The following is an 18,408-nucleotide window of genomic DNA, read 5'->3' as shown; positions in this document are numbered from 1 at the left end:
CTGAGGGGGCAGTAATGCTCCTGCGCTGTAGTTCTTTGTTGTGGATTTACACGTGGAAAGGTAAATGCATCAAAACTGAGTGTATACATACTGTTGTTAGTCATCATCAGCTGAGCAGAGAAAGAAAGGAGGGGTTGTTCCTTTCGGGCCCACGTTGCTTGGTTTTGAAAATGCAACTTGGCAAGAAGATCACATCTGTACTGAACACAAGGCTTCAGGGAGAACCCAGCTCCTGAGGGAACGTCTCATGCCACCTCCATCTTGTATTGCACCCTTTAGCACTACATGCTCTAAAAATCGCTCTCTAGTTGAAGTATTGCAACACTTTCATTTCACTCAAGCTACAGAACAAAAAACGTGGCATGAAGGGTAGGTCATGGGTCAGAGCACATTCTAAAGAAGTTGCTTAGATTTTCCCCAAGTCTCATTCTGTTGTTGCTCACAAAACTATTTTTTAAAGGTTTTTCCTGTGTAAAGAACAGAGCTCTCAGTGGTGGTTGAGCATCTTTGGGGTAGTCCTGGACCTCTTCCTTTCATTGATGCTACTTTGAACACCTGTTGGGATTCTTTTTGGTTGGAAGTTGAATTCTCTGTACTGCCCCACCTCCCTGAAAAAAGCCCTCAGGCTGGTGGCATCATTGATGCAGGCAGTGGGCTTTTTCATCAAGTCAGTACAGATTAAGTGAGCCATTTTCTACTCTGATGAAAGGGTATTTCAATGTTACAGACACACATCCACCACCTGTGAGCTGTCACAGGGGAATAGCCTCTGGCAGGTCAAGCTCACCATCTACAAGCCATGGTAGTAACTCCAAAAGCAGCCCCTGCAATTACCGACGAAGCTGAGAACCACCAAGGCAGCCAGTAACTTGATAAAGCACAGGGGGTCTGGACAGTGAGCACCCTCCATGCTTCACTGAAGACAGGTCAGACACAGCTGCTATCACCCTCCCCTCTTAACCAAGAAGCAACTGTTTACAATTTAAGTGAATATAGAAGTATTTTATTGAACATTCAAACTTCATTAAGACATGTGCAATATGGCAAATTTTACTGGGTTTAACCCTAACTAAGACAATAGTATGATTGCTTGCTGGGGCTTAGCAACAGGGTCCAGATCACACTTACCACTAATTAAATACTTTATTGAATAAATACATATGAAACAAAAATGCATTTTAATGCTCTTATAAAAGGTTAGATTTTGAAAGGCCTTTCCAATTCAATCTGAAGTGTAAGTACATACAATAAAGGAAGGTAGGCTAGTTTAACATAATTGGCTGACTTTATACAGCACTTATATCTTTTAGTCCATAAGTAAATTATTAAATGATAAAGAACATCTAATACAACCACTTCTATGGAACTAGGAAATAAATTTCTAATAAAGAAAAAATTTACAGACCCCATGACTTTCCACCCAACCCCAACAGTCTAACCCTAAAGTGGATAAAGCCAATGGCTTTCCCCACAAGAGCTCACGACAAAAAGTCGCTTCGCTTATCAAAAATCTGTATTTCTGATCCGTTATGAGCATTGAGACAAGATTCAATATATCCCCAAAGAAAGAAGCACAATGCACGTTGTGAATCGCCTATTCAGCAACAGCGAGCACTGCATTCAAAACCACCTCATCCCAGGGATTAAATGAGATCAGCCACATTCATCGGCATCTCCTCCACTGTAGTATTGTAGAAAGTCTCAATGTCTCGCAGGATCCTCTTGTCCTCTTCAGTGACAAAATTTATAGCCACGCCTTTTCTGCCAAAACGACCACCCCGGCCAATTCTGCACAAAAAGAAAGCACATTTACACACAAGTTAGCTACTCTAATCCGCTCCAAACCATTGCAAGATCCATTCATTAACTGCTGCTCTTTTATCTGCCACTGGCCAGTTTATGCTGTATTTACAGGACTAGCCGCTACCAAAGTCATGTCTGGTCAGGAAAAACTAGCAGTTAGTGCCAAGAGTACAGAAGAAGTGTCCATCCTACGGAGAGTAGCAGAGCAGAAAAGGTTACTCTTTTGGCTGCAAAGTAAGATCTTTATTTAACGGTTGGTACTGTGGTATGAAGTCCTAGCTTGGCCTCCCTCCCCTCTGTTCAGCTAGCACACCCATACCACATGCATCCAATCCCAAGCACGTGGCGAACAAAAGATAAGCTACAGCTACTGTTCAGAAGTCGGACTGTTCCCAAGTTAATCCAATTATATCCAGTAACATGGAACAGCACACTCAACTTGAGAATTTTAATTCAATGTAACTGTTTCCAGTGGGAAAACTTAGGGTTGTTTTTTTTAACAGAAAAATCCAAGCTCAACATTTTTGCGTAAGCCCAAGTCAGTCACTAACGCATCACAGTACAGTTTAGTTACACCCATCAGTTCTACCTTCCTGCAGACCGCACAGTAAAGCACCTAGTCAGCAAGAGCTAAATAGACAAAAATGGCTCACAGAACTTAGTGAATAATCATGACAAAAGAAATATATAAATACCGACTCGCTCTTTATTCAAACTGTGCCGCTTACGAATCCACGTCCTAAATTACGTCAACGCCGTTTCTGAGCACCATCTTGTGTCATCAACTGCTGCTATCGACTCCTGTATTTTTTTACATCAAGTAACAAAGCACAGTTTACTTAATTTAGGGACAGTCACTAGAAGCAGTTAACTAAACCTAGGGAAACAAAACTCAAGTTGCTACCAGAAGACACACACCACAGAGGAAAGAATCCCACTGTAAGAGGAGCTACCGAGAACAAGCAAGGCACACGAAACATGAACACAGTTGGACCTCCAGAAGTGAAGGCAGTCCTATACAACTGGTTTGCTAAGAATATTAAGGTCCAGCCACTGAGCAACAGCAACTGAAGATGAGCTAGGACCTACAGATCGAGCTAACACTGCTCTTCAAGATGCTGTGCCAGTAACGGCTTTTGCAGCCATACTCCACAACCTACCCGACAAAAAGGCACTTCAGTAGCCAGCCATTTCCCCAGATCTCAGCAATGATGATTGATTAACCATCACTGAACTCATCACACATCTAAGTTTTCCCACTGCTTTATTGTCCAAAAGTTCTGATCCTCCCTCGTTTCGGAACCATAGCTGTGCAAGTCAGGGCTTTTTTTAGAGCAAAACCACAAGCAGTTTATCTCCTGCTAGCTTTTTAGCAGTGACAGTATGAACAGATGTGTAACACCTCCTGTTACTGGTAAGGACTAAAGGGAAAAACAGGTGAGGTTCTGTGCTCATTTCTGTAGCAGACGTGACACTCGGCGTAGCGCACCAACTAGAGGATAGAGCCAACTAACCTGTGAATGTAGTTTTCACGATTGGTTGGCAGGTCATAATTTATAACCAGTGAAACTTGCTGCACATCAATGCCACGAGCCTGAAAAGCAATACAGAGTCTTTAGTGCAAGTCACAGGCTTTAGATTAAATCATTTATGCCGTGCTTTTGTCGACCACAAGGTCAGTGATGAACTACAACTGTGTAGTCCATAGTGGAGCGTAGTCTTTACTCTTCCAAGAAGCTCCAAACAGTTCAGGCTACAAGAACCATCACTGGATTATGAAGCTTTTGGCACCAGGTTTAAACAGGAATGTGTTCAGTGTAAGGTAATACTCACCAGCAAGTCAGTGGTGATCAGGACACGGCTTGATCCTGACCTGAACTCCCTCATGATAACATCCCGTTCCTTCTGGTCCATGTCACCATGCTGCAAGGTTAAAAAGTTTTAATTACTACAGTTCCAATACTCAACTGGAATTTCCTTTAAAAAACAAAGTGATGTATGAAACCCAGCGTCCCTACCTGCCGTGGGAACAAAGCAGGTAGGGATAGAAGGAAGCATTTTTCTTTAAGCAGGGGGAACGATAATACAGCACTGCGCAGCTATATTATAACTTTCCTGCTTTTCATTCAAATGTAGCTCGTTACGATTTGTTTTTCAATACGTACATGGCATTTCAGAAGTTACATGCAAGTTATCAATTCTTACCAGAGCTGAGACTGTGAAGTCCCTGGCATGCATTTTCTCTGTAAGCCAGTCTACTTTTCTCCTTGTATTCAGGAAAATAACAGCCTGTGTAATGGTCAGTGTCTCATACAAATCACAGAGAGTATCCAGCTTCCACTCCTGAACAGAACAAAGAAGATCAGGAAACGCACCATGCCACTGACAGTTCAGTACGTAACAAGAATCCCAAACAAGGACTAAAACTCTAGAGCAACAACCAAGCATGCTCTAACATGCCATTATATTCAGTATGACCTGAAAGGCTGGAGCAAGACATCAAGCCAAGTTTCTGCATCAACTGTTGCACCAAATCTTAAGACACAGGACACTGGACATTAAGAAAGAGGTCCACCCTAGTCATTTTTGATCCAGTGCGTAGTTTTTCTTCTTCTTGCATGTACTCTACTAGCATTATTACAGAAACCAAAGCTCAGCCTTGGTTTCTGTAATTTTAGCACAGTGCTTTAACAAGAAGAGAACTTGAACTTAAGTCTTCCAGCCAGAGCAAGTACAACTGATACCAACCTCTCTCTCAACATTAATGTAGAATTGCTTGATACCCTCCAGAGTCAGTTCTTCCTTCTTCACCAAAATACGTATGGGATCTCTCATGAACTTTTTGGTCACTTCCAACACATCCATTGGCATTGTAGCTGATAGCAACACAACCTAGAATGCATTACTCGGTGTTAGCTTGTGCCTAGGACACTGGTTTTGATGTAGACAATTCAGTAGTTCTCAGCTACACTGTAGCCAAACCCGCATCCATCAGTTTAACAATGTAGAAGGTGTTTTACCTGGATGTTTGTGCTTAATTTTTGAAAGATCTCATAAATTTGATCCTTAAATCCACGGCTCAACATTTCATCAGCTTCATCCAGAACAAACATTTTGATCCATTTAGGTGCTATTAAAAAAAAAAAAAGAGTATCACATCAAGTTTCAGAAACACACTGAATACTTTTATTAATGTTACTCTCCTTTAGGACTACGCTTTCCAGTACAACTCTCTACAAATGACAGCAAATGCATTATTTAAGCCCTTACTAGGTGTGAAATTTATATTGTAAATTTATTATGAAGAGCAAAATTAATTATACTTACAAAGGTAGCGTCTGTTTAACATATCAAACACACGCCCTGGAGTTCCGACCACAATGTGTGGAGCCTCAGCCTGAAGTTTTTGCATTTCATTGCGAACATTTGTACCGCCAATACAAGCATGGCATGTTGCTCCCATGTAATCTCCAAGGGCCAGAATTACCTTTTGAATCTAAAATAAAACCCTTCCATTAGTAGTAGTTCCTGGTACATTAAAGATTAAGCCCTGTTATCACTGGAGCTTATGCACTTTGGAAGCTAACAGAGCTAACAAGGATTATGCAGCTCTAATAGTTAGAAAAGACAGTTGCTAATGATTTTGCCCCACTGCTTGCTGTTGAAGTTGTTCACTAGAAAGCTTAAGTCAGAGGGGCATTTAATTCAATTTTTGTCCTTACTATAGTTGAACTAGCTAAAGTGACTACCATGCATCTGCTATTGTTAAGTTAAAAAGCAGGGCCTCCAGAGGTCAACCCAAGTTTTGAACTGCTAAGGCCTGCATGTGAAGCACTTGCAGAAAGTTCCTAAGAGCACAGAAGTGCACTGCTATATGCCAGGCTTCGAAACAAGCCTCACCTCACCAATGTCTTCAGAGTAGAACAAAGGCTAAACATTCTGATCAGAGGTTCTTGTTCCGCTGATCTGCTTTTTTTTTTAATAGATTTCTTTCCTGTCTGATTTAGTACATTTAGTTTTACCTTCAAGAAGAATCTTCACTATAGCACTGGCATCTCAGTATATTCTAGTTGAAAGACAGGAAGTTGTATATGATCTATTTTCTACTCCCGAGTTTTGTTCAACATTTCATCTTAAGACCCCGTACTACTGATATACATTAATCCTAAAAATTAAGTATCCTCTAAATTTTGTTAAACACTCCCACTTAGTAAAACCGAATACCAAGCCTCCAAGGTCAAGTAGACATGCAGTAACATTGTCAGGAAAACATCACAAAAATACAAAAACAATGAAGTGACCACATGCGCACTGCAGTTTTCATGTTGCACAACTGCACGCAAGTTCAAATAGCTTCCAAAAAGTATGTTTTGTTTCCACTCAGAACACTGTGCTTTAATAACGTATCTTGTATTTTGTTTTTCTGCTGAAGATGCTCCCTCAGAACTATACACAGCATAGGAGCTGGCTCCTGCAACCCTGCCCCAGCACACCCTCCACGTGCATCAGCTCAACTTTTCAAGCAGGCAGAGAACTTGTGGGGCAGAAGCCAGTTTATATCCCCCATTACTCAACACAAAAAGGGTTCTGAATGGATATTAGTTACAGCCCCTTAAGAAGTCTGTTTGTTGTCTCACAGTTGTGAAACCTGAAACCTATGCAACACACAAGCAGCTTTTTTTTTAACTACACTATCAATACCTGTTGAGCCAGTTCTCTGGTAGGGGCCAATACTAGTGCTTGGGTCTCCTTGAGATCAATCTCCAACTGCTGCAGGATGGAAATAGCAAATGTGGCTGTCTTGCCAGTACCTGACTGAGCTTGAGCAATCACATCATACCCTAAAAAAAGTAGGATACACATTTACTGCTCCCACACAGGTCATTCATATTTAGTTTTATTTTATTCCCTTTGAAATAAGTGATCAGTATTAAGAGTTCTCTCCATTTCAGGTCAGTCCCGAAAGATGGTGTACCATCATATCACTTGTGCAATAAGGATTAAAAATAGGTACCATCGCACACTAATAAAACAGCGTATGCATTTTACAACTTTCCTTATTATCCGATGTTGATATCGACAAATGAATCACCTGCATACCTTTGATGCATGGAATAATAGCTCTCTGCTGAATAGCCGAAGGCTTCTCAAAACCATAAGCATAAATGCCCCTTAGAAGGGATTCTTTTAAATTCATATCATCAAAATTGTCAACAATCTCATTCCAATTGCTCTGTAATAAAGAAAAAATAGAAGATATTAAATCCAACACCTATCTCCCTCAGTGATTAAATTCCCAAGTCAGTTCACATGTGCTCACCTCAATGACACCATCGGGGTCCATTCCCTCTGGGCCGCCATGGTCTCTGTCACCAAATAGAACAAGCCGTTAGCACAGTAGCAACTAACATGCAGAAGCGAGTTGACACCTTGGCTGCCAAAAGCCATATCTGGAACCCGTGACAGATCATTCTAGCAGGTGCTTTGATATTTTGCCAGTGGAGGAACTCCTACCCTCTCCCCACTGGCTTGCGTGCCACTAACCCAAGTCCTCAGCTCTCAACGTCACACAAGATCATCCAAGCCTTCAAGCCACAGCGAGGCTCACAGTGAAGAAAAACCCACCAGAAAAACATGGCTCAATCCCAGGTGAACAGCCTTGCCTATTAAAAAAACCAGCCGGCCAGCAACGACCGCATGTCCCAGCGTACAGCGCCCCCCTCACGGAAGGCATCTGTTTAAGGCGGGGCTCCGCACGCTGGGCCCCGCAGTTGTGGGGAGGGAGCAGGGCAATGGCTGCCACTGCGCACGCTAAGCTAGCTCAGCTGCAGCGCCTGGCGTGAAGCGGGGGGGGGGGGGGCGGGGGAGGCGGACTCCCGGCTCCGCTGCGGTTCCCCCCCGCCCCGCCCCAGCGCCGGGCAACTCTCGCGAGAGCTCCACCCCTGGGATTGCGCAAATCGGACAGTGCGCGCAGGCGGAGGAAGGCGCCGGGCGATCGCCCGGGGGGGGGGGGGGACGGGACGACGACGACGCGCCCCTCCCCCCTCCCCGAAAAAATGGTCTCGCCCTCAGCCGGGCCCGCAAAGCCGGGGCGGACCAACGGCGGAAGGCGGGCGGGGGGGAAACCCGGGCGGGGAGGGGGGAGAGAATTTAAAAAAAAAAAATCCTTAACAAGGCGCTCCAACACTTCAATTACAACTCAGCTCAGTGGTTACGGTGAAACTAAAAATAGCCCTTTTTCAGGGGTGGGGGTTACCACGAAAAATCAACAACGGAAAAGCGAACCCCAAGAATAGAATTAAAACCCCGCTGAACCGCGACTAAGGGGGGGAGACGGGACCGAAACGTCTAGAACCGGGAGGGGCCGGGGCACCAGGCGCTGTCTAACCGCAGCGCCGAACCGCCCTCAGAGCGCTGTCTCGAGCGCGCAGGCACCCCCACACACACAACCTCGCTTCTTTCCCTCTCCCTGGCCACCTCCGCCCAACCCATCGAACCCCCTTACGAGGAAGGGGCCCGGGGCCTCCGCACGCCGCGCCATACCTGCTATAATCCGCGGAGCCGCCTGACATGTTCCGAACACCAGCTCTGTCCTCAACTGAAAAGGCAAGCCCTCCGCGGCGCGCACTTTATATATCCGCCCCGCTGCCGGACTCGTTTCGCTCTGCTCTGCGCATGGATATACACCTCACGCCACAGGGAAAAAAGCACGAATCCCCCCGGATTGAGCCCCCTTCCCAAGAGATTCCCGTCACCCTACTGTTTGAGATACTCTGAAAGGGGTGCCTGAGCCACTCGGGGCCACGAGGTCAAGGGAACATGGAACTATTTTTTTTCTCAGAGCGCGGAAGGATATTGCACCATTGACTGCGTGACAGCGCCTCGCTCCTTCCTCCCGCTCTGCCCCCCCCGCCCCCGCGCTCGCTCCTGCGCACGGGGTTTCCCGCTCCAGCCCCTGCTGCAGCGCGGGGGAGGGGGAGCGTGGTGGGGGCGGGAAGGGGGGGGGGGTGTCGGCGGGGGGGGGGCGAGGGCGGCCCGGGCCTGGCGGGGCGCGGGGGGCAGGCAGCCGGGCTGAGAGGGGAACCGAGCAGGCCATGCGGCAGTGGCTGGGGCGGGTAGAGCTGCTTCCTGTCATGGCTGCGTTTCTCCCGCCATGTCGGTTATTTTTAAAGCCCCGGTGTCTGGAGTCAGGGGACGACAGCGGAGAGCGGCTTCCTCGGGCGGGGGGAGGCGGCCGGGGCCGGGCTCCTGGGCCGCGGGGTTCGCCCCCTCCACCCCCCCCCCCCCCGCACAGACACGGCTCCCTCCTCCTCCTCCCTGCTTAGGCAAAACACACCCTGAATTCTCTCTCCTCACCTTCTGGTGAGGGGCAGGAAGGCGCTAAGTCCGGGTCGGTTAGCGAGGGGGCAGCGCCGGGTGACAGGGAGCGGCGGCCGGAGGGGCCGTGAGGTGAGGCGGGGGAAAGATGGTGGCGCCTGAGGGGCTCCCCGCTCAGCCCCGGCCCGCACAAGCGCGGGGCGGGTTTGTGCGGAAACCGGCACCGCGGTGAACGGGCCGGCCGGGCCCGGGGGTGGGCAGGGGCAGGGGCGGACGGCGGTGCTCCGTCCGCCCGGGTCTGAGGCAGCAGCTAGCTGGATCATGCAAATTTGTCGCGGGGGGTTGAAGGTGGATAATTTCTAAAGGGGATGAAGGCGTATTTGGAGAGTATTTGTAGGAGATAGGCAGGGTGGTCCTCGGGGCGCTACTGCAAACGCGGTGCTGTAATATGCCGCAGTTCATAGTGTAGCGATGTCCGCGAAAAAATCTGTCAAGACTGACTTAAAGGTTAGTGCAATGCAAAGTAAAGCAGTAAGGAAAATATTACTGTACAAACCGATTCAATGAAACGATCAGCGATCATGCCCACTGCTTTCATACTGTTGTAGAAAAAAGTATGGAACATTTTAATGCTCTTCTCAGGTTTTACAATAATCTGTTCATCAATCTTTCTTATGTAGGCAAATAATATAAATTGTAAGCAATAATTTGTGCCAGGCTTAATGGGTTTATGTGTGTCACTTCTCAAACTTGTTTCCATAGTGATTATATATGAACAAATGGAGGCAGTGCTTGAAAAACTCGACCCTTTACTTGTCTAGAATATTGTAAATTGTCTAGAACCGTCTAGAATATCCATAAAGGGAATCTCTGAAAGACTAAATGTACATTAGCTCTTCCTAATGGTAGGTAGGTAGCATCTGCTGGGGCGATATTATCTGTAGAAATAATGCAACACTTACCAATACCCCAGCTAAATTACATAAATGCAGCTCCTCTGTCGACCCACCCTAATGCTTTCAAGTTTTGTCCACCCATGCTGGGTAGAAAATAATGAGGATGCTTCTTGTATTTGCAATTTAGACAGCCCCACAACAATAACCGGAGGCCTTTTTAAATGAATGATAGCAGTTTGTGTGAACCCATAAACCTCTGGTTGTAAGCGAAACAGGATGGACCGAAGAAAGAACATGAACAGAGGTTTGGGCTGGCACAGTTAGATTTCCCATTAAAAATTACTTTGGGTCTATATGGAATAAATAATACTACTGAATATTTGTTTTTATTAAGGATCTTGAACGTTTATTGAGAAAGCTGTAGAATGTATATACTTTGTATTTAAGTATTGCGATTAGGTCTTAGTATATTTGTAAACCTGAGTGGAAAAGTTTTCTTGATGTGGGAATTTCAGGAAGGTAAGCCATCATTTTCCACAGACTTTATATGTATTTTTAAAAAACATTTGTCATCTCAGAAACAAGTATCTAGATTATCTTTTCCTGTGAAGAAATTAGTGTCATTTCAGATTACCTGTGTATGCAAACCACTTTGAAAGTTCGGTTTTGACAAAAGTAGTTTTTAACTCACAAGGCTTTCCTAGCTTTCTTTAATGATAGTTGTAGGAGAAACTGTTCCCATTGCTCTAACTTGCTGCAAGTCTTGTTTTACTCTGCTTGACCAAACTTCATCCCATTCCAAAAAATCCCCCAAACTCTCAGAAAATGTTTTTTGACTATTAACTTCAATCAAGGGACAATTTTTAAAATTGTTTTTGTTATTTACTGTCTGCAATAACGGCATCTGGGAGTCTCTTGATCAGATGCCAAGATTTCTTTATGCAGACATTAGGTAACTATGGAGCCAAACAGTGCTACCTGCCCCGCAGAGCTCCTGACCACTGGCCTTTATAGTGGAGCTTGAAACTTCCATGTCTCTGAGGATTTTGTTCATCTGTAATTTACCTGATCCTTAAATATAAAGAAAAGTCTGCGGGCATATTGGTATCTCCTGTCACATGGTCGTGGCGGAGTTTGACAAATCTGATTAGTTGGCTGTGTTATTTGCTCTGGTTCATCGTTATTTTAATCCACTGCTAGAGAATCAGATAGTCCCCAGTCAGGTGGCCTCTCATCAGATGCTCTCTATTTGCCTTAAGTGTTGTACAACTGGAACTATGAAATTGTGTTTTAAGAAACAAATCATCAGTTCCCATGTTAGAGAGATTCATATGGATGTTCCACATCAAGGCATATGAGGAAAGGAATCCAGCGTTTCCTCCAGCGAAAATCATTGACTTGTTTCACCAAATAAAAAGAGGAAAGAAATTTTGTTTCATTAACTTCGGATAAGCAAAGGGTTGGAAACACTGAATCAGTCCTTTCTTTTTGTGAAACAAGATAGCAGAAATCCAGGATTGTTGTCCTAGCAATGACCCTAAGTGTACTAGAGGAAAAATTTTTGACATTTTGTACTCTCTAAAACCTGTGTACCTGAATACAGTGTTTGAGAAATATCTCTTTGGTTATAGTAGGGCAAACAGCCATTTCGTTTGTGACCTCGTATCTAATTTGTGTATTTTTAGACTGGTGGTAGCCATGCTCTGCTTGGGACTATTTGTGTTCTGAACATGAAGCATCATAGTGAGAGGCACCGAAAGGTCAGATTTTGTCACTGACAAAAATCTTGGACTGACACTGGGATTTGTTATGGCTCCCTGGCTTTAAATCTTACTAAGCTTTCTAGAGCACTATCAACTGAAAACTTGCTCTTGAAGGACCAGGTTCATGTTATTATCAGGCAGAAGAGATACCAAAAAGATACTAAATAATATATCTGTGCTACTAAAGATAGGATCCACGGCCACATTTATATAAGCACATAATACACTTCAGTAGATGTCTCCCCAAAAGACAATCCTGGTGAATCATGAGCTCCTTAGTGAGAGTGAACATAATTATACATTTATTAACAGGGGGTAACAGATGGACTAGCTGGTTTAGCAGCTGGGTTTCTAGTCATTAGTCATGCAGACTGAAGTAAAGAATGATGTATCTAAAGAAAGCAGTAGGAGCTGACACCTCCTGAAACTAAGCTCTGGTTGAGCAATCCCTGTTCATCAATGTTCTGGCAAAGGCGATGTCACAGTTTGCATTAGGAAAATTCAGAAATCTCCTTTTAGAAATCTCATACCATGATTTGAAATTGCCATGAAACTGTCATGTACTTCACGGGAAACCTGGAAGATCCTGAGTTCCTCTCCTGCCTTTGCAAGTCTGATGCTAGAGTACGTGCTGTATATGATTTGATTGCCACAGCTTGCAGGGCAAAGAAAGTAATTGTAAACAGACAGAGTTTATTCACAGTAGGTCACGTTAAGGATCGAGATGATTTGTTAGGGTGTTGTTAGCAAGAAGTAATGTTTTTCAATTCATCATTCCCAAAGGATCCTGCCTAAACAAAAGCATGCTTCCTCAGACATAGGAGTGGATAGGAAAGATTCTGGAAAATCTCCAGGGGAGAGAGAAAGTCCAAATTCCAGGAGTCCCATGCTTGTTATTTAAATACAGTCACAGGGTTTAATTAATGTTAACTTATGCTTTTTTGTCATTCCACTGAAATTATAATCTAAACAAAATAATAAGAATTTCTAAGATGCAGTGGTTTTAATGCACTGAGAAAGCTTGCTTTGTATTCTTTAGTATCTCAGTGTAATTTGAAATGCACATTATGATGACTTTAGTACATTAGGCTGCTAGGCTTGCTTTGCCATCCTTTTTTAAAGTTATTTTACCACTTTGTTATGCTTTGACAGCTATTTCTACTCTTTGTAACTGTAATCAAACTTGTGTTGTGAAATCTCAATGATGTCCTCGCTGAGTGAATTGAAAGTACGTCCAGACATGGAATTTTCTCTCCCACTCAAAGTTTTGTCTCACTGAATAGTTGTGTGCTAGGCCAATAAGGAACACTTTCAAAAATGCTTAAATGATTTAGGAGCCAAGCACTATAGAAAGTCAGTGGGATTTAAGCTGCTTTAGTTAATTTAATTGTCCCCCATGCTCAGTCTATTCAAGATATTCAGACTTGTGCAGAGGATATAGGGTGGACAGGACCTTTTGCTGACCAGCTGACTCACTTGTCTGAAATGTATGAATGGTGGTTTGTGGCTTGTGCTCCCTAATTGCTTAGAGCCCAAGTCTCCAAGGAGTGTTCCTGCTTCAGTTTTGCATAGTTTTGTTTCTTAGCCTGAGTTCTCTCACTCCCAGTAAGATTTTTTTTTTCCTTGATGATATTAATTTCTTAAACTGTCTAAGACTAATTTACTTTTTTTTTAAGGAAACTGCAAAGTTGTGTGAATTCCGTATTTCAGGTTATTCATCCATTAATCCATTTCCTCTTACAGTTTGGAGCTTAAATTCAAACTCGTAGTGACCCTAGTGCCTTCAGAGGTCTCCAAGTCATCCTTTACGTATTTCTGATTCTGGAATAATGAAGTTCTCTGAATTTTTAAGAAATATGGTTTCTCTTTCACACAGTGGGGAAGTTCTTGTAACCTGCTGCTGAAAGGAAGTGGCAGAAATGTTCTGGGACCTCAGAGGGACCTGGGATTCTCAGCCCTGTCTCAGAGGGTCAAAAATCTAAAGAACTACGGCAATAGATATATAATATAATAGTTTCATCCAGTGGCCTTTAAACCTGTGAAAAATTTCCCATTTACTTCAGTTAGTGTTACGTTGGGCTTCTAATAAAAAATCAGTGTTAATTTTAGAAAATGAATATTTCCTTTCTTAGAGGAAGTATGTAAATTATTGTTAATCCTTTAAATGAATATAAAGTAAAAAAACTATCATATGGGATCACTTATGGTGGTCTTGTGATTTTAGTAACTATTCTGGTAGTAAGAAGAATGTTGGCACAATAAAATCCCAACCCAAATACTTGAAACAGAAATATACTTTTCTTTCTACAATTTTCTTAGTCATTCAGTCCTCTGCATGCTATAAAACTTGATAGTTATAGTTTTAGGTCTTGGATGCTCTCCTCGATTGAGTGATTAGATACTTCCCTGTAGTTTTTAAGGCTTGTAGTCAGGCCCAAGACATGGAGTCAGCTTCGCTCTGTTCTCTCTTGTGTTAAAGACTCCCAGTGTGACCACAGACATGTAATTTTAGCACTAAAATTGAACAGATGATATTTATTAGAGACTTGCCATTGACTTTTATTGGAATGAGAGCTCTTTCTGCACTTCAGTTTTCTCCTCTGTAAAGTGGGGATGATAGTGTTTGCCTCAGAGGTTACGTGTGGGCAAATGTTTGAAAAATGTGGAGATCAGTAACGGTAGGAGGCTTAGAAATCTTTGATAGAAGTTATGTGCATACTTTCAGGGTAGAGTTTGTTCCTTCTACCACAAAAGTAAAGAAAGCTGGAGAGATTAAGCAGGTGGCAGCTGCTGATAACATCCTGACAGAGTACTGTGGTTACATTTATTTTTTAAGTCAGTTGGAAGACTTCTGCACTACCATGAAATAGTGTGTGTCATATATTTCTGTGAGACAGTCTGCAAAGAACTTTTTTTCCAATTCTGAGAGAAAGGTAAATATGAGCCTATGCATTCTTTTGAAGTAAACATTTTTCCTTCTCATATTGGTTAACCATCTACGTAAGTTATTTATTCTCATGGTTATTCAATTTGGAATCCACTGATGATGCTTGAGGTTTTTAATTGCTAAGCTGATTTCAGTTGTTTAATTTTTGGAACAGCCACTACAGGCAGACCTGTACTCTGTATTTAATTTTGAGTACCTTTCCTCATTGATAAAACGTTGAGTGTTATGTTCTTAGTAGGAGGAACTAATGCATGTGAACCAAGCCAAGATTAAAACACCAAAAAGGCCACGCAGTTCTTTGATTTTACAGGGGTATATTCACAGGACCAGAGTTTGTGGTAAAAGAATAATAATCTCTAATGTATGTTGTAGATATGCTTACCTTGATAGATGCCCTATGTCCTGACTGATGAGACCAAGCCATACGACTCTGTCCTTCCCCATCCAAATTGCACTTTTAGACATCAGAGCAAGCACACTGTGCTTTTCAGAGTTTATGTACAGTGCTATGAGTTATGAGGGCCATCTCAGATTAGTGGCAACAAAATGGCTAGGTTTTATCAACTGATACAGCATTGCACAGAAAGCTTTGGTATGAGTGTCTTACAGGCCTTTATTGTCAGAATATTTAAAACGTGTACATCCCTAAACAGCAAGAGTAAGATACCATAGAAATTACTTCATTGTTCTTTAACAGAAGCTCTTTCTGTCCATATCCAGCCTTGTGTGCTAACTGAAGTCTCTTCCTCCTTCTCTAGCAGAGCATCTTAACCTCCAAAACAGTATTTTGCAGTTTATAGAGCTTGTTACAACATGTAAATGTTAACAATAAAGATAAATACTTTGTCCTTAATAAAATGAGCTATGTAGTCAGAAGTACTGCCTCAAGGTAAATCTTAATTTCTACAAACTGAAAGTTTTCTACTGAGCTTTACTTTTTGTAAGAAAATTGAGTCTATTCAGTTCTGCACGTAACTATAGCTCAGATTCCCTGAGTTTTGTTTCTGTCACTGATACGGGTTTAATATGAAATTGTAGATGAGTAGTTTCAGCTTTGCGCCCTTGTTTTGCCTGCCTGTAAAACAGAAATTATAATCTCCTGTCTTTGAAGGATCTCTTGAATTATAAACTGTTTAAGGCTGGGACTGATTGCTTTATGTGCTGTGCTTCAGCCTACAAAGCAGTTAGTTCTGGGTGGGAAACTGAGGCTCTACCTGGGTAATAGCTTAAAAAATTAATCAAGAAAAACATTGTGACTTCTTGAACCATTTTGTTTGTTTGTTTTGTTAATCCTTCTGAGATTTTTTGGATGAAAAATGTAAATATTACAAGGCTTTTCTTTTTAACAGTGTTACAGATGCGTGCTATTATCGTGATTAGGTCTGAAATGTGCGCCCCTGAAGCTGCCAAGTGGGCTGCTAAGAAACTGTCTTGTAACTGTTCTGCTCTGTTGTTTGTGGTTTCTTTTTAGCGTTATGAAGCCTCTGTAGGCTAGTCCTTAGTCCCAATCGTTTGTGCTTTAACCCATCCCAGAATGCTATTATATATTATTTTATATGCTAATTGAATACTGCCAGATGAGACAAAAATGAACATATAAGGTGCTGGATAGAAGTGAATTCATTCTTTTCCTCTCAGGTTGCACCCAGGAACAGCTGCCCATGTTTTTCTGGGGTCCACTGATGCAAGCACAGACAGGATGCAGGTGATCACATTATTTTAGCCAGGAGTAACTGTGGCATTGCTTGTGCTAATCCAGGGCATGCACTTTAACACGTCGTGCCACAGCAATTGTCAGTGGCCAGAAACCTTTGTTCTTTACACAGCAGGAGACAGAAATGAGAGTTCATGCTGAATTACAGACATATATTGATTCATTTATTTCACGCATGTATTGAAAGTGATTAGATTATAATTTACTGGCAATATTTTGCAATAAATAAATAAATAAATAAAATGTATGTGCCTCTATTCAAAGTAGTTTTATCTTTTGCTAGGTACTTTAATTTAAGAGCATCTGGTAATAATTGTTTCTGAATCTTAAGGAGTTGTTTATTTGCTATCATATTCAACATTTACTTATAGCTCATTCTTCTGATTAATTTAAAAGTAGCAAAGTCAGGAAAATTCTAATTTCTAAGCAGGCTGATACTATAGTATTTGGTAACCACCCAGTTACTGCTATTTTTTCTTTGCTTGCTCTTTTGTCCTCTGTAGCTTGTGTTACCATTTCTAAATATATTCTGATATATGCTTTCCCATGGGTTACGAGACTACAAGACCTTGTTTGACATTATTCCTTTTATTTCAGCAGGAATTTAACAAACAAACCACTGCTTTCATTTATGTGTTAATAATGAATAAAGACTCAGTCAACCATTATGTTTCAGGACTTCATTTGGATGTGATACTTGGTGTATCTTAAGCTCAGAGTTTTCTTTTTTTCACATTTCTGTCCAAGAAAGCTGAGTTATCACAAAGATGTTTTTACAGTTTACTACACAAAAGGATTTCCTTTACTATTATTCATTTGCATTGCTAACGTTCAGCTATTCTGGGAATACAACTTTGTACCTCTGGGAGCACATTTTTTTTTCTGAAATCACATCGGAATTGTGTTTGTTAATTTACATCACATCAGACTTGTCTTTGCTAATTTACTGGGCAAACAAGCTGTGTATCTTTATGCAGAAAGAAAGAAAGAAAAGTGAGAACCGTAAAGGACTGCTGCCTCAGAGCTGCTGTTGCCATAGAGCTGCTAACGAGGAAAAAAACTGCAGCATGGATTTCTTCTGCTGCTGAAGGTAAGATGAGGGCACAGCAAAGACTGTAGGAGGGGGAGGGGAGGCAGAGGGAGGGAGAAGAAGAAGAAAGTCTGCGTCCTTGCTGTCTAAAAAAGGAAGTTCGGTTTCAGTGTTCATGAGCAGAACTGCTGGTGCAGAAGAACAAAGCTATCTCAGTTGTTTAGGGTAGCAAGAGTGATGAGCAAGCAAGCACACTCCCATGCTTTCAGGAGGAAATACTGCAAAGAAAGGAGGGAGAAGAAGAGTGACTTTATCGTTTAGAAAATACTGCTGCTTCAAGATAGCTGCTTTTTGATACTACTTTGGCATTAATATTGTTCCCCTAGGTAAAGACAGCTGTGAAAAAACCCAGTAGGTAGATAAGCAAGAAGAAAAAGTGGTGCTAAAAAGATTCAGAATAATTTTGAGCTGATGAATTCTGTCTGTACGTATTAAAATGTGTCAGTTGTTACACTCAGCTGTGCAGTGCTGTGAAACCTTTCAAAACGCAAGTGAAATTGTTTTTTGTGGTAAGATTGCTACGATAAATTGATCTGTTATCAACCTTTTATCAATGGTCTTTCATCTTTTATCTAAGTACATGTCTTTTGAGTGAAAATGTATAATAAATAACTGAAAAGTAAATATTAGATACTCAAGAATAGTGACCTCAGAACTGCCATCAGACATGCTTTCTGTGGAATCTCTTTAATGGGGTGAGCTTTGTAGACTAAGACTCTTTATGATTATTGCAGAATTATCTGCAAAACACTCATCCAAAAGCTGCTGCTGCTGTTTCTACATCTGTCTAGCATGTTACATATTGCAGCTTTTTACTATCCTTCACCTGCTCCTTCTCTCAGACTTTTGGCTCTTTCTGAGGTGACTGAACCCACGTG

The 18,408-nt window shown here is 42.3% G+C and overlaps 1 protein-coding gene and 3 non-coding genes across 4 annotated transcripts; all 4 read right to left on the bottom strand.

Annotated features, from left to right (window-relative positions):
* Positions 1-987: 987 nt before the first annotated feature.
* EIF4A2 (eukaryotic translation initiation factor 4A2) lies at positions 988-8,453 on the bottom strand. Its single transcript, XM_076341281.1, has 11 exons — positions 8,347-8,453; positions 7,124-7,169; positions 6,904-7,036; positions 6,505-6,644; positions 5,131-5,299; positions 4,824-4,933; positions 4,552-4,695; positions 4,009-4,146; positions 3,637-3,726; positions 3,318-3,397; positions 988-1,788 (listed from the first exon to the last, which is right to left on the bottom strand). Exons 1-11 carry the CDS (start codon positions 8,373-8,375, stop codon positions 1,644-1,646), a joined length of 1,224 nt encoding a protein of 407 aa, XP_076197396.1. The 5' UTR covers positions 8,376-8,453; the 3' UTR covers positions 988-1,643.
* Positions 3,798-3,924, bottom strand: LOC143162640 (small nucleolar RNA SNORA63). The gene has a single exon (XR_012995732.1). It is a non-coding gene; the product is annotated as a small nucleolar RNA SNORA63 (small nucleolar RNA).
* Positions 4,323-4,503, bottom strand: LOC143162657 (small nucleolar RNA SNORA81). The gene has a single exon (XR_012995748.1). It is a non-coding gene; the product is annotated as a small nucleolar RNA SNORA81 (small nucleolar RNA).
* LOC143162659 (small nucleolar RNA SNORD2) lies at positions 6,722-6,791 on the bottom strand. The gene has a single exon (XR_012995750.1). It is a non-coding gene; the product is annotated as a small nucleolar RNA SNORD2 (small nucleolar RNA).
* Positions 8,454-18,408: the final 9,955 nt, after the last annotated feature.

Source organism: Aptenodytes patagonicus, chromosome 6, assembly GCF_965638725.1.
Source record: "Aptenodytes patagonicus chromosome 6, bAptPat1.pri.cur, whole genome shotgun sequence".
NCBI lineage: Eukaryota > Metazoa > Chordata > Aves > Sphenisciformes > Spheniscidae > Aptenodytes > Aptenodytes patagonicus.
The sequence above is the reverse complement of the archived record's forward strand: the minus strand, read 5'-3'. Positions and strand labels throughout refer to the sequence as shown.